This window comes from Manis javanica, chromosome 10 (genome assembly GCF_040802235.1).
Source record: "Manis javanica isolate MJ-LG chromosome 10, MJ_LKY, whole genome shotgun sequence".
Lineage (NCBI taxonomy): Eukaryota > Metazoa > Chordata > Mammalia > Pholidota > Manidae > Manis > Manis javanica.
The window spans coordinates 28,059,577-28,076,909 of record NC_133165.1 but is presented as its reverse complement, the minus strand read 5'-3'; the positions used below and the strand labels follow the sequence as shown (position 1 = coordinate 28,076,909).

Below are 17,333 nucleotides of genomic sequence, written 5' to 3'. Positions count from 1 at the left end.
TCTGCTCATCGTGCCGCGCGAGGTTACAGAGGATCACGTGGCACTCTGTATGCAGCAGGTTGGGAGACAGATTCACGCAATTTCAGTCAAGAAATCGGTTATCTTCTGGGTTTGACTCTTCAGCAGGAGCTGCCATGGAAAGAGAGACAAAGACTGCTAGCTGCCCTGCACTGTTTCCCCTTTCCTTCCTTAACAATGAACAGAAGTGTACATCCACTGAAAGATCACCTCTCCAGGCTCTGTGGCACAGAGTTACTCCATGGATTCTAAGTGTAAGTCAGCAGTGATGCGACTTCTAAGAAAGTTTTTTGTAGGTGGGCATACATGCATACTTGGCCATGAGGCACACCCTTGTGCCTTCCTCCTTCTAGAAAGTAGACATGACAGTTGGTATCGTAGTATCCAGCTTGTGGCTGTGAGGCAAATGCTGAAGATGGCAAAGGAAAAAGAATGAGCCTCATGCTCGGGTGAGCATGGAGCTTCCACTGTGACCCACTGCCTGCTCTTCTGTGTGAGAAAGATGAAAACACACCTCATTTTATTTAAGCTACCATTATTCTGGGTCTGTTTCTAGCAGCAGGACACTGCTCCCAATCAACACTGCATACTTACTCCTCTGATACTGTCCTACAACGTTGATCCCAAAAAGCCCCTTTTCAGGGATGGCCTTCATGTCAATGGCATAATCCTCTGAGTGAATGAATAGTGGGTTTAATTTGCTTCAGGGATCAATATCATACTGTGTTGAACTCATGGTGAGAAAACCGTATTTTCCTTCAGGAGCTTCCTTGCAGAAAGTACTCTTTACACCACAAATGTGTGCTCTGGAAGATGTGTCTGCGTGTGTATCTCGTGGATAAATGGGAAGTGACCACATGTAAAGGAGGCTGGCTTCTTTTCCAGTTCTTGCTCTTGTTTCACAAATGTTCGTCTTTCCTCCCAGGCAAGGCTTCAGGTCCTCAGGATTGACATGTGACTGGCATCTTCTTCACTCTTGGTGCCACAACCCTTTGAAAAGTATTGCATACAGGAGGTGCTCAAATCAATTCTTGAATGTCTGTGTTCTTGATTTTACTATTAGCAGAAAGACTGAGCCCATATTTCTTTCTGTGCAACCGCCACTACCATAGAAATATTCAAATACCATAGTGAATACTGGTCATACTCGCAGTAGAAAGAGGAATAGAGACAACACAGGATTGTTTATATAATGGCATTTTCAAAGCTTTTTCACATGGACTGTTTTGCTCCTCTTCACAACCACCCACACAGTAGTCAGGACATATATGAATGCCATGATTTTACAAATGAAAACACTGAGGTTAAGCTTAACCTGAAGGTAGATAAGTAGTAAATATGAAGAGTCAGTCTTGGGGGACACCCAGGAAAGGCTCATTTCTGGGAGTCATGCATAGAAAAATGTCTGTGTGTGTCTGTCTATATGTATGTACATGTTCGTATCTGTGTCTGTGTTTTTATGTGTGTGTCTCTGTGTGCATAACTGTGCCTGTGATTCTGTGTGTGTGTGTGTACCTGTGTGTCTCTGTGTGCATGTATACATGCCACGTGTGAAGATATGCCACAAGTGTCCAGCCTCCACAACTGTTTCCCTAAATGACGGCCCCTGCTTGCTGCCATTTTTCTTACTAATGTATCACTGTCTAATCAGGCTGCATTTATCCACTTTATTAAGTCATCCACTCCAGACCTGGGCAGTATCTGTCTGCCTCACACTCCCCCATGCTTGCCGACCTTGTGTCAAATCCTCTCCTGTTTCTGCCCTCTCTTGAGTGGGATATAGATTCAAGGACACATTAGCATGCTTGCTCCCTGAGGTTCAGCTGGGAGAAGCAGGAATGCCTGGGCACCATGTGCATATACCTGCACTGTGGGCTGCCTGCCTCCCTGGCCACACACCCCTCCTGACACCTGCCAGGTGCCACACCCAACTTGGAGTCAGCACCAAGGCCAAGCCCCAGGGACAGCATTGCAACACCGTGGTCAACAAGGTGCTCACCTGATTTGTCCTGGGCTTAGACACATCTTTCAAATGAAGAAGGGTAAGGGTAGGTACTTGCAGTGAGTCTCAGAGGAGCTCACAAACCACTCTGTCCAGTGACTAAGGGATGGTATGGGTTAGGTGGAGGGAAGGGTCTGGAAGCTGGGCATGAAATGACTGTGCAGGAATAATTCTCCCAGGGGTGTCACAACCACCCAGGGCACACAGGAAGTCTAAAGCAGGCACAGAGACAAAGGCTACCTCCTCAGTGGGCCCACACTGAGGTTAAGAGGGGAACAGAAGACTGCCATTGAGTACGTATAAGGCAGTCTTTGAGATGCCAAGAAGAAATGCCTCGTAGTGAGCACGTGAATGCCCCTGGGGAAGGACTCAGGGCTGTGGACACCCACACCAGCCATCCAGCACCCAGGTGAAGGCAAGATGGCATGGCTGAAAAATACAGATGGGAAAATGGCACACATGGCACCATTTAGAAATATTTGCTCAGAAATAGTTAAAAAAAGAGAGATTATGAACCATATTTGCACCAAGAGCTAACGTAAGTCAGGTTCTCATCTATATGAAGAAAACAAGTTCTTCCACCGAGCTTAAGTTTCTCCATCCAGAAGACGGCTTGATACAAAGCTGGGAGTCCACAGCTCAGCCACCATCTCCACAGGGCCCCCGCCCTGGCAGGCTGCTCCAGGTGGCCAGGCCAACGCCAGTCAGGCTGAAATCTCTTCTTAAGTCCCACTAACAGACACTGATGATGTCCCCAGATAATAGTGGTCTTGACTCACAAGACCAGGTACTGGAGTTGGCTCTGCTGTTAGTTAGCCATGTGACTGCAGACCCGCTAAATTCTAGCTAGTGAACGTCCTGTCTCCTTGTGCATAAATGGGTACAAATAATCCTTGCCCTGTTCTATCCAACATCCTGCAGCCATCTGAGGGAGGGGCTGGGCCCAGGCCTACTGCACAGGGCATGTCTGGTGAGGGCTGTGGGGCGCAACTGCCTTCCTTTGACAAGTTGTGGCAGGGCACCCAGCCCACCCAAACAATGTCCCTGGCCCTTTCCATTGCCAGCATCAGAACTAGGGGGTGCTCATCCCCGCACCCTTCACCTCTGTCTCTGGACTTGCTGCAGCCACCGGCTCCCCTCCCCTTCCTGCATGCCCACTCACAGACCCCGTCTTCCAGTCACATCACTCACAGTCCTAAGGCTTTAATGGCTCCCAGTGCCAACTGAATAAACGTCAAACTCCAAAGCCTCAAGGCCCTTCTCAGTTAGGTGGGGGCCTGTGTTCCTCTGCCCCCAGGGGAACCCACAGTAAAATGGAGCAGTCATACTTAGTAGTAATAGGGGACTGTTAATAGCAATAGGGGTCATTTTAAGTGTTTCTAAATTTATTGTTATTTTCTTAAATAGACTAATTACAGCAAATGCTATCCAGGTTTTCCACTATTTTCATTTTCCAATGACTAATCAAGAATTACATACAGATGAGCAGTTCCTTCCTGGTTGCCTTGCATTTTAAATTCCTCCTAGTCACTGTGAAGGCAGAACTGATGGCACTTAATTTATAAAGGAGGTTTTATGGACTTATGGATGACAACAGACAGCCAATCAATAAGGGATGATTATAACAGCATGTAATATCAAGGAACATTAGGTCTCAGGCATGATTTGGGGAGAGAAGTAGGCAGTTAGAAGCCTTATCATTTGAAAAAGGTCAAGGCCTGGTGGCAATAAAAATGCTTAAGGAAATAAAAATCACACCTGTGAGTCAGGAGAGGGTAAAACTGCTGAATGAAAAAAGGGTTTTAGATTTTGTGGAGAAATTGCTTCCGTGGGCAAGGCTTTGGGCTGCTGTGGGTTATGTGCAGTTGCACCAGGAGAGGGTCTGTTTAGTGCTGCTGAGCACAGTGGCCATGGGATGTGGACATGAGAGTGTTTCTGAAAGCCCAGCTCTTCCTGGGGCCAAGACCTGGGTCTTCCAGGAAACAGTGGAGGAGTCAGAGGTCACAGAGAGCCTTAACGTGATGGGGCTGGGCCTCTGCACAGGAATCTAAGACCCATTAAGCTTTATGACATTCTGCCTGGCCCTTTTGGTGTCCAGGTATGGGGAGGAGTTTTTACTGATATAGTAAATTATTTACTTGTGTAACTGAAAAAGAAAACAAACAAGTTGCAAATTCTATTACCAATAACCATACTATGTCCCTAAAAACAAAATTCTAAATAATAATTCTCTTTGAAAAATATTCACAGTATCACATAGGACTCCAAGGCCAGCTTTACTACAAAAAATACTATTATTCCCCTTAGAAAAAGTCAATTCCACAGACCATTTCAAGAACAGGAGGACTAGTTAAAGGATGTATGGAGATACTTCCTGTCCTTAGAACCAGAAAAAACATACTTGTTTCCCATCTACAGTGTTGCTACAGTTTCAGAATAGATGGAGACATTAAATATGTGATGACTGTCCTTCTAATTGCTCCCTAGGGGATTGAATCCTCTCTTTTTATGTCAACATGCTCTACTCAAACTCTGCAAATCTGGCTCTTTAGAAAGATCCAGCCACCCCTTGGGAAAGCAAGCTTACCTCCTTGTAAGGTGTACTCAGTCACTGCCCTGCTGAAGACGCCCAGGCCAGCCCCGTTGTAAGCTGCCACCTGTATTTCATACTGTGTCCAGATAATCAGCTCTGTCACCAGGCAGTAGGTGACCTCTGGGCTACTGATGTTCCTCTGCTGGTACTCTCCAGGCAGCCCAGCCAGGCGGTACCTGCATCAGAGTGTGGAGAAATGGCTTCAACCAGAAACTGGGTTTACTGGCAGTTAGTCTATGTGGTTAGAGAAAAGTGGAAGTAAATAAACAAGAGGAACACTAACAGGTCAGCTCCAGACAACTCTACTTCCTAATGCAACCATTCAAAAAGTTATAACTGAATTTCACAATGATTATAAGCTCTGGGCAAAACACAATGATATTTCAACCATTTACAGTTAAAGGAAAATTATAGCTTTTTAAGGGTAGCTTATCTAGACAGTACAGTGACTTTAGTACAAATTCCAGACATGATTTCTGTCAGGGTGTTGCTATAAATCAGTTTGAACAATATTTTCCTCCCAAGACTCTGAAATGTGGGGAGAAATAGAGAAGCAGGCAGTTCATTGCCTCTCAGTCTCTGGAAAGCTCCCCACCCTCTTTCCATTTAGGAATTCTAGATTCACTCACGTAGGTCCCAGAATGAGAGGCTTTAAGAGGTGTTCACACTTCTAAAACACTAGTCTGATGCTAAGCATGATAAACTGCATTTTAGGGGAACTTTCAGGGTGTCTGTGTAGCATGCCCTTCACTTACTGGGGGGCAGGGGACATGGGTGGAGGGGTAACCGCATGGTGGCAGGTGGTACCCAGGCTTACTGTGCTGATCACTTTGTGTACATACAAAAAGCGAATTATGATGGTGTACACCTGAAACTAACATATGAATTTACCTCAGCTAAAAACAAACAAACAAGGAAATGTAGACTAAGCAGAATAACTCACCAAAAAAAGAGACATATTTAAGGTTGTATTTATTTTTAAAAGTGATATATGTGATTCTGGACTTTGAAACATATAAATTAGGAAATTGCTATTTGTGCTGTGAAAGAATTTTTAAAGCATTATTTTGAGGAGCAAATGTTTGTCCATGATTCCATTTATAGAAGTTCATCAGGTTCCCTGGTTCAAGTGAGGGGCACAGACAGTGGAAGTGTTTTCCTCAGTCATTGTCCAGCTTCCAAAGCATCAAATTCCTATGCAAGGAGTGGTTCTTGCCCAAGAAGATGTGGCTTTGAGTGCTAAGTGGAAAGGGAAAAGACTGAGCAGGGCACAAAGCCAGGGTGGCAGCAAGGACAGGTTCGCTCTTCACAGTGGGTTGGGATCCTCAGGTTCTGCCTGATTTGGAGCAACTCTGCCAGCTCTGCCAGCTTGAGTCCTGGGTGGTCAGCCCGTGGTCCTCAGGGGAGCAGCACCTGGACAGGAAGGCGGGGGGCCTGTGCCAGATTCATGCAGACAGCGTGTCAGCAAGGCTACCACCGTCGGTAAGAAGAAGAAACCCTGAAATTCAGGGCCTTAAAGAGGAAAACAGCTCTCCATAAAGAATGCTGGCTGCAAATGCACTAAGTGCAGGAATGGCAATAAAAGCTCTTCCTGAAAATCAGGGTTTTCTGGGAGTAGTCTTTGCTCCTCTCTTGTTCTGGAGCACCTGTACAGTGAGGCTTGCTTGATAGGAAAAATGAGTGATCAAGAGCAGGCAGCCTGCAAACAGCAAGCAGGTCCAGGCTGCCTCCTGCCTCGGGAGCAGCAGCAGGTGGCCCTGCAGGGCTGTCACTCTGCGATGGGCAGAATGGAAGTTTATGTGTCCCATCACATTCCGTCCACCTCCAACACCACTCAGTGGGCAGTCCTTTCCGGAGCTGCCCACACTGAGCAAGTGCAGGTCTGTTCAGTTCATGTGTGTCACGGATGGTCTGCGAGGCAGCGGGCAACAGGAAGAAAGGCATGCCATGGAATGACCCAGCTGCAAGCTATTTCCATGTAAATTCTCCAACTATGGAACAGGAGCTACCAAATAAAGGGCACTGGGACAGCTGGAGAGCCACTAGGAAAAAGGTAGCTTGGCTCCACACCCACAGCAGACACCAGAGGACTCTGCATGTGAATGGGGCCCAGGATCACTTGGAGCCTATATGGCACATTCTGGGTGTGGCCGCTTAAGAGCTCACTTGTGTGGACACATCACTATATGATACATATTCCAGGGAAAAGCAAAGAAATTAGCTCTGGAAGACCTGGGCTGGGAAGAAGACTTAAGAGCTGGGTGGTCTCAAGCAAATGCTTAACTTCTCTGAGCCCTGGGTTCCACCTCCCCGAAATAACATAATAACAACTGCATTTCACAGGGCTGTCAGAAGAAAAGATTCAACAAAGGCCACCAAAGAGGTGTAACAGAGTGAAGCATCCCCCAAATGGTTCTCTTTTTGAAAACATTGCTCTTTGGGAAGTATGCTAAGGGAAAACCCTGAGCTATATAAGAAACTAAGTCTGCATGAGCCACATATCTTCTCCTCCCAGGCCTCTGTTCATATAGATGCCAAATTACCATCTGGGAAGTTGGCTGTGCTCCCTGATATGCAGGTGGAGTGGTCCATTTTGAAAGGTGGCTCGGGTGCTTCTGTAATAGTCACAGGACATCTAGAAAGGTCAAAATTAGTAATGGAAGCACAGGGCATCATCCTTTGACTGGTGGGACACATTGCCCAGGAGACCATCTCAGATAGAACAAGATGATTTTTTTAATATGGAAAAAGATAGGAGAATGTTTTTAAAGGACATAACCCTGCTGCTCCTCTCAAGGAAACACCCTGCCCATTATTATAAATATTTTATTACTGCGAATGCATCCTAACTACCGCTTATGGCCAGAGCTCCGAAGGTGATTTATTTACATTTTGTTCTTCTGTGGACTGTGCAGCAGATCTGACATAGAGGCTTGTGCCCTGGAGGAAACATGCTTGCAAACAGAGCTGATTCACAGACTGGAGAATTATTCAGAAATGTTTCCAAGCAAATTCAATTTGGCATGGACCTTTAATTTCTGGAAACTTGGATATTCCCAGGCTGTGAGCAGTGCACCCTCTTTCTCAGGCTTTCTTGGTTTAAGTCCCTACAAATGCAGATGCCCCCTTTCAGGGAACTCAACTGTGACACCAACACAGAACACCTTTTAACAGCAGTGACCCTGCAGAGTGGACGGTGTACAGTCTCTGATGGGGCCTCGCAATATCACAGAGATTTTCTTGATTTTCTTAGGAAACTCCATGCCCCAAGCCTGGTTCTGCAGGCTGACTTTTAAGGTCCTCACTTGGCAGCTGAAACTGAAGGAAACTTCTCCTCCATGTGCTCAAAACAAGACAGAAGCAGCTGCATGACAAGCATGTGCAGGGCTGGTCCAAGAGGGCAAGGCCAATTATTTTCACCAGTTGTTGAGCATGGAACAAGAGTGACAGCCAGTGATGCCAGTGGGATGGAAGACCTCAGCCTTCAAGCCTCAGGCAGCAACAGACTTTCTGGAAGGGCCTTGGAATTTGGGAATTGTTCCGGAACTCATAGGCACCCTCTACCTGCCGGGGGCAGATCACAATCTCCTCTTCATCCTTCCTTGAAATGGGGAAGGCCAGCTGAGGGTGCAGCCATAAAAGGGCCCTGAGTGCTAACTCCATTCCCTCAGCTGTCTATGCACGCGTGGGGACAGCTGCATTTACACCATATCAGGCAGATGATGATGGGGCTTGGGGTTATAGGGCAATTCACATGCTTAAGGGAAAACCTGAAGACAGCAGTGAATTGGTTGTGACAGGCCAATATGACATTCAGAAAAACAGGTATTAGCTTATGAGTGGATGATTACATAAGTACAGATTGGGGACAAGCTGTACTCCATGCACAAAGGTAACAGAGTTAAAGCAGCCACACTCGTGTGCTTACATTTATCTAAGAAATTACATTTATCCACTTTAGGCCTTGTTAACCCAGTATTTTCTTGTCACTCAGAATGGGCACAAGCTTGGCATTTGGAGGATGTTAATAATGCACACCTATGGTTCTTGCCACTTGAGGAGGGAAAGGGAGTCAAGTACTTGTCAATTAACAAATCCTTCCATGATGTAAATCTATCAGATTTAATCATCCTTCAGTATGGCTTTACTTTTTTCTTTTTACTTGTGTCAACAAACCACTGCAATGATCACATTTGGTGCAATTTAAATATCAGCAGCGCTCTCGGCAAAGGAGGTGTCTGTCTCCTCCTGGACCTGCCATGGTCAGTGCGGCTCTCTCAGCAGGCTAGAAGCCTGCCCGCCCCTCAGAAGGCAGAGATAGCAAACCGGCCACGCTTAGGCCACATGGGGCCTGTAGCTGTGTGAGTCTGGCCCACCCTGTGTTTCAAAATACACCGATTTCCTTTCTAACCTTTAAAAACTGTGAGATTGCATGTAAAAAGCTACATTTAAAAAATTTATTTGAAACACTAGAAAATTTGGCAATGCTGAACATCATACCAGCATAGCAACTCTGGCTAATACTTAAATCAACTGCATTACTATCAATTAAAAATTATTATATTTAATAATGTGTGCCCCAGGAGAAAACCTATATCAAATGAAAGGATTGACAATGAATAGAATCCCTTGCTCCCAAACCATGATATTCCCCTGCCCAAATGCAGCCGCTGATGGGCTTCCTGGGCGTGCTCACTATGGCTGGGGTGCAGGCTCTCCCTGCAAGGCTGTCTGCCTTCACCTGTCTCTCTGGTTTGCCACAGTCTCCACTGCATTGTAGAGTGTCACAGCTGGCCTGACTCTCTCGACTACTGCTGGGCTCTTATAGACATCTGAGTCTGTGACCTCAGGATAGACACCTGATTCTTCATAATGACAGTGTGGTCACAGGCTACTTGCCTGAGGATGTACCCACGAAGCACTCCATTGTGCTCTGTTTCTGGGGGTGGCTGCCACTGGACCATGATGGACTGATTGGTACGCCCACTGGCCACTATATTTTTTGGGGGAGCACTGGGTGGTTCCTCAGGTAACATCAACCTAAAAATAAAAGATGGGGAGAGAAGAGGTATCAGCATTAAGACCAAAGGACCACCATTCGCTTGCTCTGTCTTACTGAATCTTGAACCTATTTACGAAAATCAGGGACGTATAAGGCAAGCACACAGCTCGGCAGAATGAAGGGACATGCACAGAACAGTTAAAACAAACCAGCACAACACAGTCCAGGAAGCCAGGAAGAAGTAGGAGGTGACCTTATTCTGTCTGAATAACCCCCAGCACCTCCACTCCTGTGAAGGACTACAAGCTGAGCCTGTGCGAAGGTCCACAGTGTGAGACTCCTTCCAAACTGTTCTCTTTGTCTCTTCAGTATTTCTCATATCAAACTTCCATGTTTATTTAGTTTTCAACTGTTCTACGACTGAAGCCCACTGAAAGCTCAGGTTGGCTGGGGAAGGCAGGCTGAAATGTGATGACACCATTTTCCCTTATTAATCTGAATGGGCATCACAAGCAGCTGCCTGGGGTGGGTATGCTTCAAGGCCGCCACGGACACGCTGCCACCACAGAAGTACTGAGCTCATGTACCTTTCCTTACAGCACTCCGCAGGGTGTTACTTGTCAAGATGGTGGCCCCAGATCCCATCCTGGTGGCAGTCAGGGGGGATAACGGGCATGAGAACACTGCAAGCTCTTAATTTCACGTACACAGAGGACTGTGCTATCAGGAGTGGTTTGTGTTGGCACAGCCAGAGCACCTCAGAAGTCTAAGAAACTTCCCTCAGAGCAGTTAAGGAAAAGCCAGCTAGTCCATATACAATTGGGTTTTCTCTCTGTCACAGTCTTCCCTGCTCATGCTTTTGCGAGCATCACTGCGGCATGGAGGTTGATCACTTTCATCAATTTCCTCCAGCTCACACGGTGCCTCTGTTTTGCTTTCAGGCCAAAGCTGCTCCTTGTCACACCCAGGGAGGCACGTTCACACACCTGCTTGTCTCTGCACTGTACTGGCCCTTGCCCACTTGGTTCATGGCACACACCCTGAACTGATAGGTGCGAGCTGGAGTCAGGCCACGCACAGTGACACCTGTCATCTCGGGGCCAATGTTTGACAGATGCACTTTCCATGGAGAGTCTGAAAGAAAGAGCAAAACAAATTCAAATCTACATAAGCACATGACTGAGTAATAATAAGCAAATGCAAAATGCATTCCGTAAATTATCCCATTTGCTTACTGAGGCAGATGGAGTGGTTATCCCCCTTTAACCAATGTGGACACCAAGGCTCATGGTCACGTGGCCAGTAACTAGTCAGCTGGTGGGAACTCAGGGAAACTCAGGTTTCCCACTTCAAGTACAGTGTGCATCCCGTTATCCCTGTGCTGCTGTCAGTAAGCAAAGGGAATTTTTGTTCAACCTGCATATGGCAGTTTAAATAGAACCAAAATATTCTTCATTCCTGTGTTCAGTATGTGATGGGAAAAAGTTCCCTGTCAGCTCATGTGGGTGGGTGGATTGCAGATTTGTCTCCCAGAAAAGGATGCTGCACATGTCACCAAATGATAAATAAAAACTCTATTCATTAACATGTTAATAAAAGAGGAAGTGAGCATGATAAAGACAGATGGGCTGTGCATTTGCAAGCCATCTGCGAGGCAGCCATCACACCACCACACCCCCGAGTGGCTTTGGCTGCTGAGAGATGTAACAAAATTCACAGCGAGTTTAGAATATCTTTCCACCCAGCTTTCCGGCAGGTGTGGAAGAGCAACTGTCAGCCAAACAGGTTCTCACCTGCGAGGCTTCAGAAGGTTCTGCCCAGCTTCTACACCTTTGTGTGATTTTTTTTTGCAGAGTTTAAGTGTGCTTTTTGGCCTGATGCCCTGAAATGAACAAGACATGGCAATGACCTCGAGCACCCACTGTTGGTTCCCATTGGGTGGTGCTCTGGTGCTTGAACTGCTTTTTCAAGTTATCAGTGAAGTAGAACGTGTGGAGAAAGATTCTCTGGAAATCAGATTCTTTCCTTGGAAGTGCTAAAACCCCTTTCATTCTCATTGGAGATGGTCAAAAGTGACCAGTGATTCCCACAGTGGCGTCGGGCAACACTCAGATTGCAGACAACGCCACAGTGTGCACGCTCCCCACACACTGGATGCACAGTCACCTCTGCACAGTCCCAAACACCTAATCTGGGGGTTCGGAGTGTGTGCTGGGAACCTCGTCAGAGATGCACTCTGGTTCCTTATGAGTCATTGAGAAGGGGCCACCGACTACTCCAAGATGAAACGGGGTTCTCCAAGGCAGCTTCTGCTGCCCCTCATGCAGACATGCCTGTCACTAAGTGGGAGTTCGTTAGCTGGATTTCTCAATAAAAAGTTATGCTGCTCTGAAGCATGGTTCCAGTTGGGCTACGCAGGCTGGCGCTTTTTAATTATTTCAAATAAAGCTCCTTCCAAAAATGGCTTTCTGGGAATGCAGTCCTCACCACCAGCTGCGCATTTCAGTGTTCTTGGCTTTTGATTTTCAGCGCCACAGGTAATCTACAGCTGATGAGGATCCCCCTCTCTTTATGTTTCCTCAAAAAACGCAATGTGTGCATCCCCAATTTACTTTGGAAAAGCTCACACCAATTTCTCTTTTTACTTTGGGAGTCATATCCTTCTAGATGCATCAAGCAGCTTGCAGTGATTTGGTTTTCTAAGCAGATGCCCTTAGAGAAAAGGTCCAGCTGTCATCACAGAAGATGGAAGAGCCATCCCTAGCCTCAGTGTGCCTGGACTGAGCTGGTGGGAACCAGGGGCTCACCATGCCAAGTCAAGCTTCAATGGAAATAAAGTTTTCATTGTGATCTATACTAGAAAAAAACAGACTGAAGCTGATTATGAGCTCTTCCACTTACAGTTGTTCAACTGTGAGATTCCTCTGTAAAAACTAGAGGACAAATCAATACCAAAATGAGATCTGTCTCACACCCATTAGGATGGCTACTATTAAAAAAGCCAAAAATAACCAATGTTGGTAAGGATGTGGAGAAATTGGAGCCCTTGTACACTGCTGGCGAGAATGTAAAATGGTACAGCCACTATGGAAAACAGTATGGCAGTTCTAAAAACACTAAAGATACAATCAGCATACAACCCAGTGGTTCTTCTTCAAAGTACACACTCCAGAAACTGAAAGCAGGGTCCTGAGGAGATATTGCACACCCATGTTCATAACAGCATCGTTCACAACAGCCAAAAGGCAGAAGAAACCCAAATGTTCACCAATGAATGTATGGATAAATAAAATGCGGTCCACCCTTACGAAGGAATATTATTCAGCCTTTAAGACATTATGAGATGCATCCCACAACATGTGTGAACCCTGAGGGCATTAAGCTGAGTGAAATAGGCCAGTCACAAGAGGAGAAATACTGGATTATTCTACTTAGTAGGGACCTAGAATACTCATTTCGTAGAGACAGAAAGCAGATGGTGGGCGCCAGGGGCTGGGGGAGGGGGCTGGGGAACTGGGGCTTCATGCGGACAGTTTCAGTTTGGAAAGATGTAAACGTTCTGGAGATGAATGGTGGTGACGTGCTTCATAACAGTGTGAGTGTGCTTGATGGCCCTGAACATCAAAATGGTTAAGCTGGCAAATTTTGTTATGTGTATTTTACTATGATTAAAACATTTTTAAATGGTGAAGAAGTGGGGGAATAACACATAGCTCCCGGGACTATCAGGAATATGAAACAAGAGAATGTGTCCTGAGATGTTCAGCACAGCGCCTGGGCCATGTGGCCCACTGGACATCCCTCTTTTCCGATCTCCCTGCCTTCTCCACCAGCTCCATGCTCTGGAGGACCTGCCTGCAGAGATGGGCTCTTTCTTACTCAGTGGGAGATGTCCCAGACTTTCTGCATTCTTCACACCCTGCTTCCTGCTTTCTCAGGGGCAGCTCTACCTGAGCTCTCTTTCTAGGCTCTGCAGTCCCCTTTTCCCTGTGCCCTTAGGGTTGTCCCAGCTCTGCTGCCACCAGCCCCAGGCTACTGAGGTTCCCTCTGCTCACACCCCTGGGAACTTTCCCTGTGTAGACTTCCTCCTTGATTACTAACTTAAGAGTCCCATCTACTTCCTGCAGGGGCCCTGACTGGTACAGTGCTCCATAAAACTTATCTTCTATTCCTTTTTTCCTGTAGACTTCAGTGTCTGTAAGCAAGCTCACCCGCTCAGTCAGGTACAGAATGAACAAGAGCAATTTTGCAAAGAGGCAAAGTCAAAAGGCCAGCAGTGGAACCAGCTAACTGAACTGATTATTCACACTGAGGAAGGGGCAGGGAGCACTTCAGATGCACCTTGCCTGGCCCCATGGCCCCTGTGTGGGGCTCTGATTCTCCACCATTTATTCACTCAGAATGTAAATAGCTTCTGAAAGTGGGTAACCTGAGCGGTAGGACCTGTTGCCCAGTTTGATTTGACAACAGGGTCTATTAATCTGCCCGCACCTTGGGGATCTGCACAACCTTCTGGTGGCATCTATAGAATTCTTTATTTATTCCTTTTCCTCTCCTACTAGAAGATAAAAGATCTGGCAGGAAGAGAGATTAAACTGAAAACTAATACAAATAAACCCGATCCGTCTCATGGGCACTCCGATTTGAACAACAACAAAAAAGTGGTTTGGGAAGGATTTTCTCATTCACAAGCTTGCTGAGAATGGTTAAAATTTAAATAGCAAGTCTGTTCCTGACAATCAATAAGTAAAAGCCCTTTAAAAGATTCTGCTCCAGGACCTCACAGAGGAGTAACTAGACGTCTGTCTCAGGGGCTGGAATGTAGAATCTTTTGATAAAGAAAACTGTCCCATAAAAGTTTGAATAGCTTGTTCCTCCCCTCAGGGGTGCCTCCTGCTCTGATCTGATCTACAAGACTAAGGAATTTTGGTCTCCCTCAGTCAGGCATTAAACACACTTCTGCTACACAGACTGGTACCACTCATTTTTCTCTTGGCTTCAAGTGCCCAGAATCCACAAGGAGCTAATCACTCCTCCACAGGGTTGGTTAAAAGCTGGTGCTTTTCAATCTTTGCAAATGTACTGGAAGCTTTTTCCAATAAAAGGAGCACTATCATTTTCTCAATTAAAGGTGCTTGAGGAATGGAAATACTTTTTCAAAGAAAATGTTCTGAATTGCCAGGAGGGCCATCATTACAACTAATGCCTAACAGGTGTGCAGCAGAAATGCTGTCACATCTGTGACCACATGGGGTCTGCTGGGGAGCAGGTATGATCTCTCCTCCTTCAGACAAGGAAACCAGGGCTCAGGTTTATAGACAACTGCACCCAACCTCTCCTGGCTGTCACCTCCTAACTCAGGATGTTAGGGTGGATCAAATGTCACTAGAAGCAGAGCAGCTGGGCCTCCAGTGTCCTGGCGAGATGCAGTAGGAAGTACCCAGCAATACCCAGGACATATTGACACTCACGCACACAAACACACATACACACAGTCCAAGAAAACACACAAAATCAAAGGCTGAATATACATTCATTCATTCATTCCATTCTCTGGGCAATAAAAAAGATGCAGGAATCAATTAAATGGCACCATGAGATGCCGAATCCTGGATTTGGGACCTTGTGCAGAATAAATGCGCTGGCCTCAACACCAGGCAAGAGCAGGGTGGGGGTGGGAAGGTAGGTGGGCGTTTGTATCAATTAAGATTTGTAAGAGACAAAACAACCCACACAACATATGGACCTTGTTTGGATTCTCATTCAAATAATCAACTGTAAAAGGTCGTTTTTAAAAGAACAATTAGGGGCAATTATATGGACTGAGTATAAGATGATATTAAGCATTGTCATTATTTTTGTTAGGTGTGATGTCCTTTGAGCTGTTTACTGAATTGCTTAAGGGTGAACTGACATATCTGGGATGTCCTTTTTGGATAGCCAAAAAAAGTGGGGAATCAATGAAACAGATATGGTAAAATGTTAATGGTTATTAAAACTGAGTACATGAATACTCTGTATCTTCGTGTCAATTTAGTACTTTACACCAAAAGTTTTTAGAAAGTGGCTATTTTGTCACATCACCAGCACTGAGCATTATAATCATCTGAAATTGCATATTTGGCAGATTAAAATGTAATTTCACTAATGCTTTGCTTTGTATTTTTTTATTTGAATGAAAATGAATATTCTTCCATTAAAACAACAACTTTCCTCAGGTTACAGAGTAAGTTAAGTGGAAGAATTAAGATGCAAATTTATTATTTTTCTAATTCTAATTCCACTTTTGTTTTGGCTACAACAATCTGTACATTGTGTCTCCTGAAATATAAGCATTAGGTTATAATAACAATGGCCACCTGTTTGGATAGCCCCCACGAGATAGGCTCCATTAGACTCTTTCATGCTCACTGTTAAATCCTCAGCAGCTAGAGAGTGCCTGACATGTAGTAGGAACTCAATAAATACCGGTTCAACGAGAGCACCTTCCTTGTAGAAGGTCCTGTTAATGACTTCATATGCACACATCTGACCTTCACAACAACTGTGAGGTGGACATGATTATCCACATCTTCATGTGAAAAGGAGGCATGCAGGGATCAAGTCGAAGGTTATGGTCTGATCTGCTCACCTTGGTAGAAACTCTGGCTACTTGGTTCTTTCATTTCCTCATTCCTCATCATAATTAGCATCAAAGCAGAAAGGTAAGGGCTTGGTCAGGAAAACTGTCCAAAACAGACTGTCTGCTGTTTTCTCAGACAATGCCCTTGGGGGTCCCAGCAACGTCACACTCACCAGACTCTGCTTCTCCATACTGGGCTGTCTGTCCAGACCCTGAGTGAGTACTCTGGCCATAGGATCACACTGCACACTCAAGACAGTTAGACTGAGGGGCTAACCCTAGACACAAATTAGGTTGGATTTCCCAATGCTTCAAAGGCCAATCCAGCATTATCAGCAGCAAGCTGGGCTGCTGGCATACACCCCTGACAGGAGGCAGTGAGAGGCTCTTTGCCTCTGGAGTCTTCCTTCTACAGCCCCATAACCCCATCTAATTATCAGAAAACATCCAACAAATCCCAACTGAGCAGCAGACATCCTACAAAATCCCTGAGCCACACTCCTCAAAACTGTCTAGGTCATCAAAAACAGGGCAAGGCTGAGAAGCTGCCCTGCTGAGAGCAGCCTGTGAGGACGTCAAAGAGTGTGCTGCAGTGACCTGGATGGGACCCTGGGACAGAAAAAAGACATTTACAAAACACAGGAATCTGAATACAGCCTGGACTTAAGTTTATGATAACACATCAGTATTGGTTCATTCATTGTGACAAAGGTACCATGCCAACGCAGGGAACGCTGGGTGTGGAGCGTATGGGGATTTGTTTTCACAGTCATTCTCCAACCCTAATCTGTTCTAAAACAGAACAAAATAGGGAGAAAGGCCTTCAGCAGGTTGGCGTGGACAGGACTGAGAGAGGCAGGTGGTGGGACCCACACTGGAAAGTTCTGTGGGTCCTGCAAGAGAGGAGGCTAGCCACATGTGCCAGCTCCCACGGTGTGCACAGTACACACTAGGAAGTGCCAGAGAGCCAGTGCACAGGCAACTGGTCATTCTTGGTGCCAGAGCTCTGCAGGATGGGCTGTCCCAGACTTGGCTCAGGTGAACCTCTCAGTGTTTAGGGAGCTGTTGCTTTTGGGGTGGGGAGAGAGCAAGGCAC

The 17,333-nt window shown here is 46.0% G+C and overlaps 1 protein-coding gene across 11 annotated transcripts in view; it reads right to left on the bottom strand.

Moving 5' to 3' along the window:
- Positions 1–17,333, bottom strand: part of SDK1 (sidekick cell adhesion molecule 1) — a 1,045,458-nt gene that overhangs the window by 191,518 nt on the left and 836,607 nt on the right. For all 11 annotated transcript variants that reach the window (XR_012122096.1, XR_012122097.1, XR_012122095.1 and 8 more), the window contains 3 exons: positions 10,602–10,749; positions 9,513–9,653; positions 4,608–4,789 (listed from right to left, as the gene is read on the bottom strand). Coding sequence is in view for 7 of the 11 variants with exons in the window: in XM_037008170.2 (XP_036864065.1) it covers positions 4,608–4,789; positions 9,513–9,653; positions 10,602–10,749 (471 nt within the window). In the remaining 4 variants the exon portion in view is untranslated. The remainder of the gene's footprint in view (positions 1–4,607; positions 4,790–9,512; positions 9,654–10,601; positions 10,750–17,333) is intronic.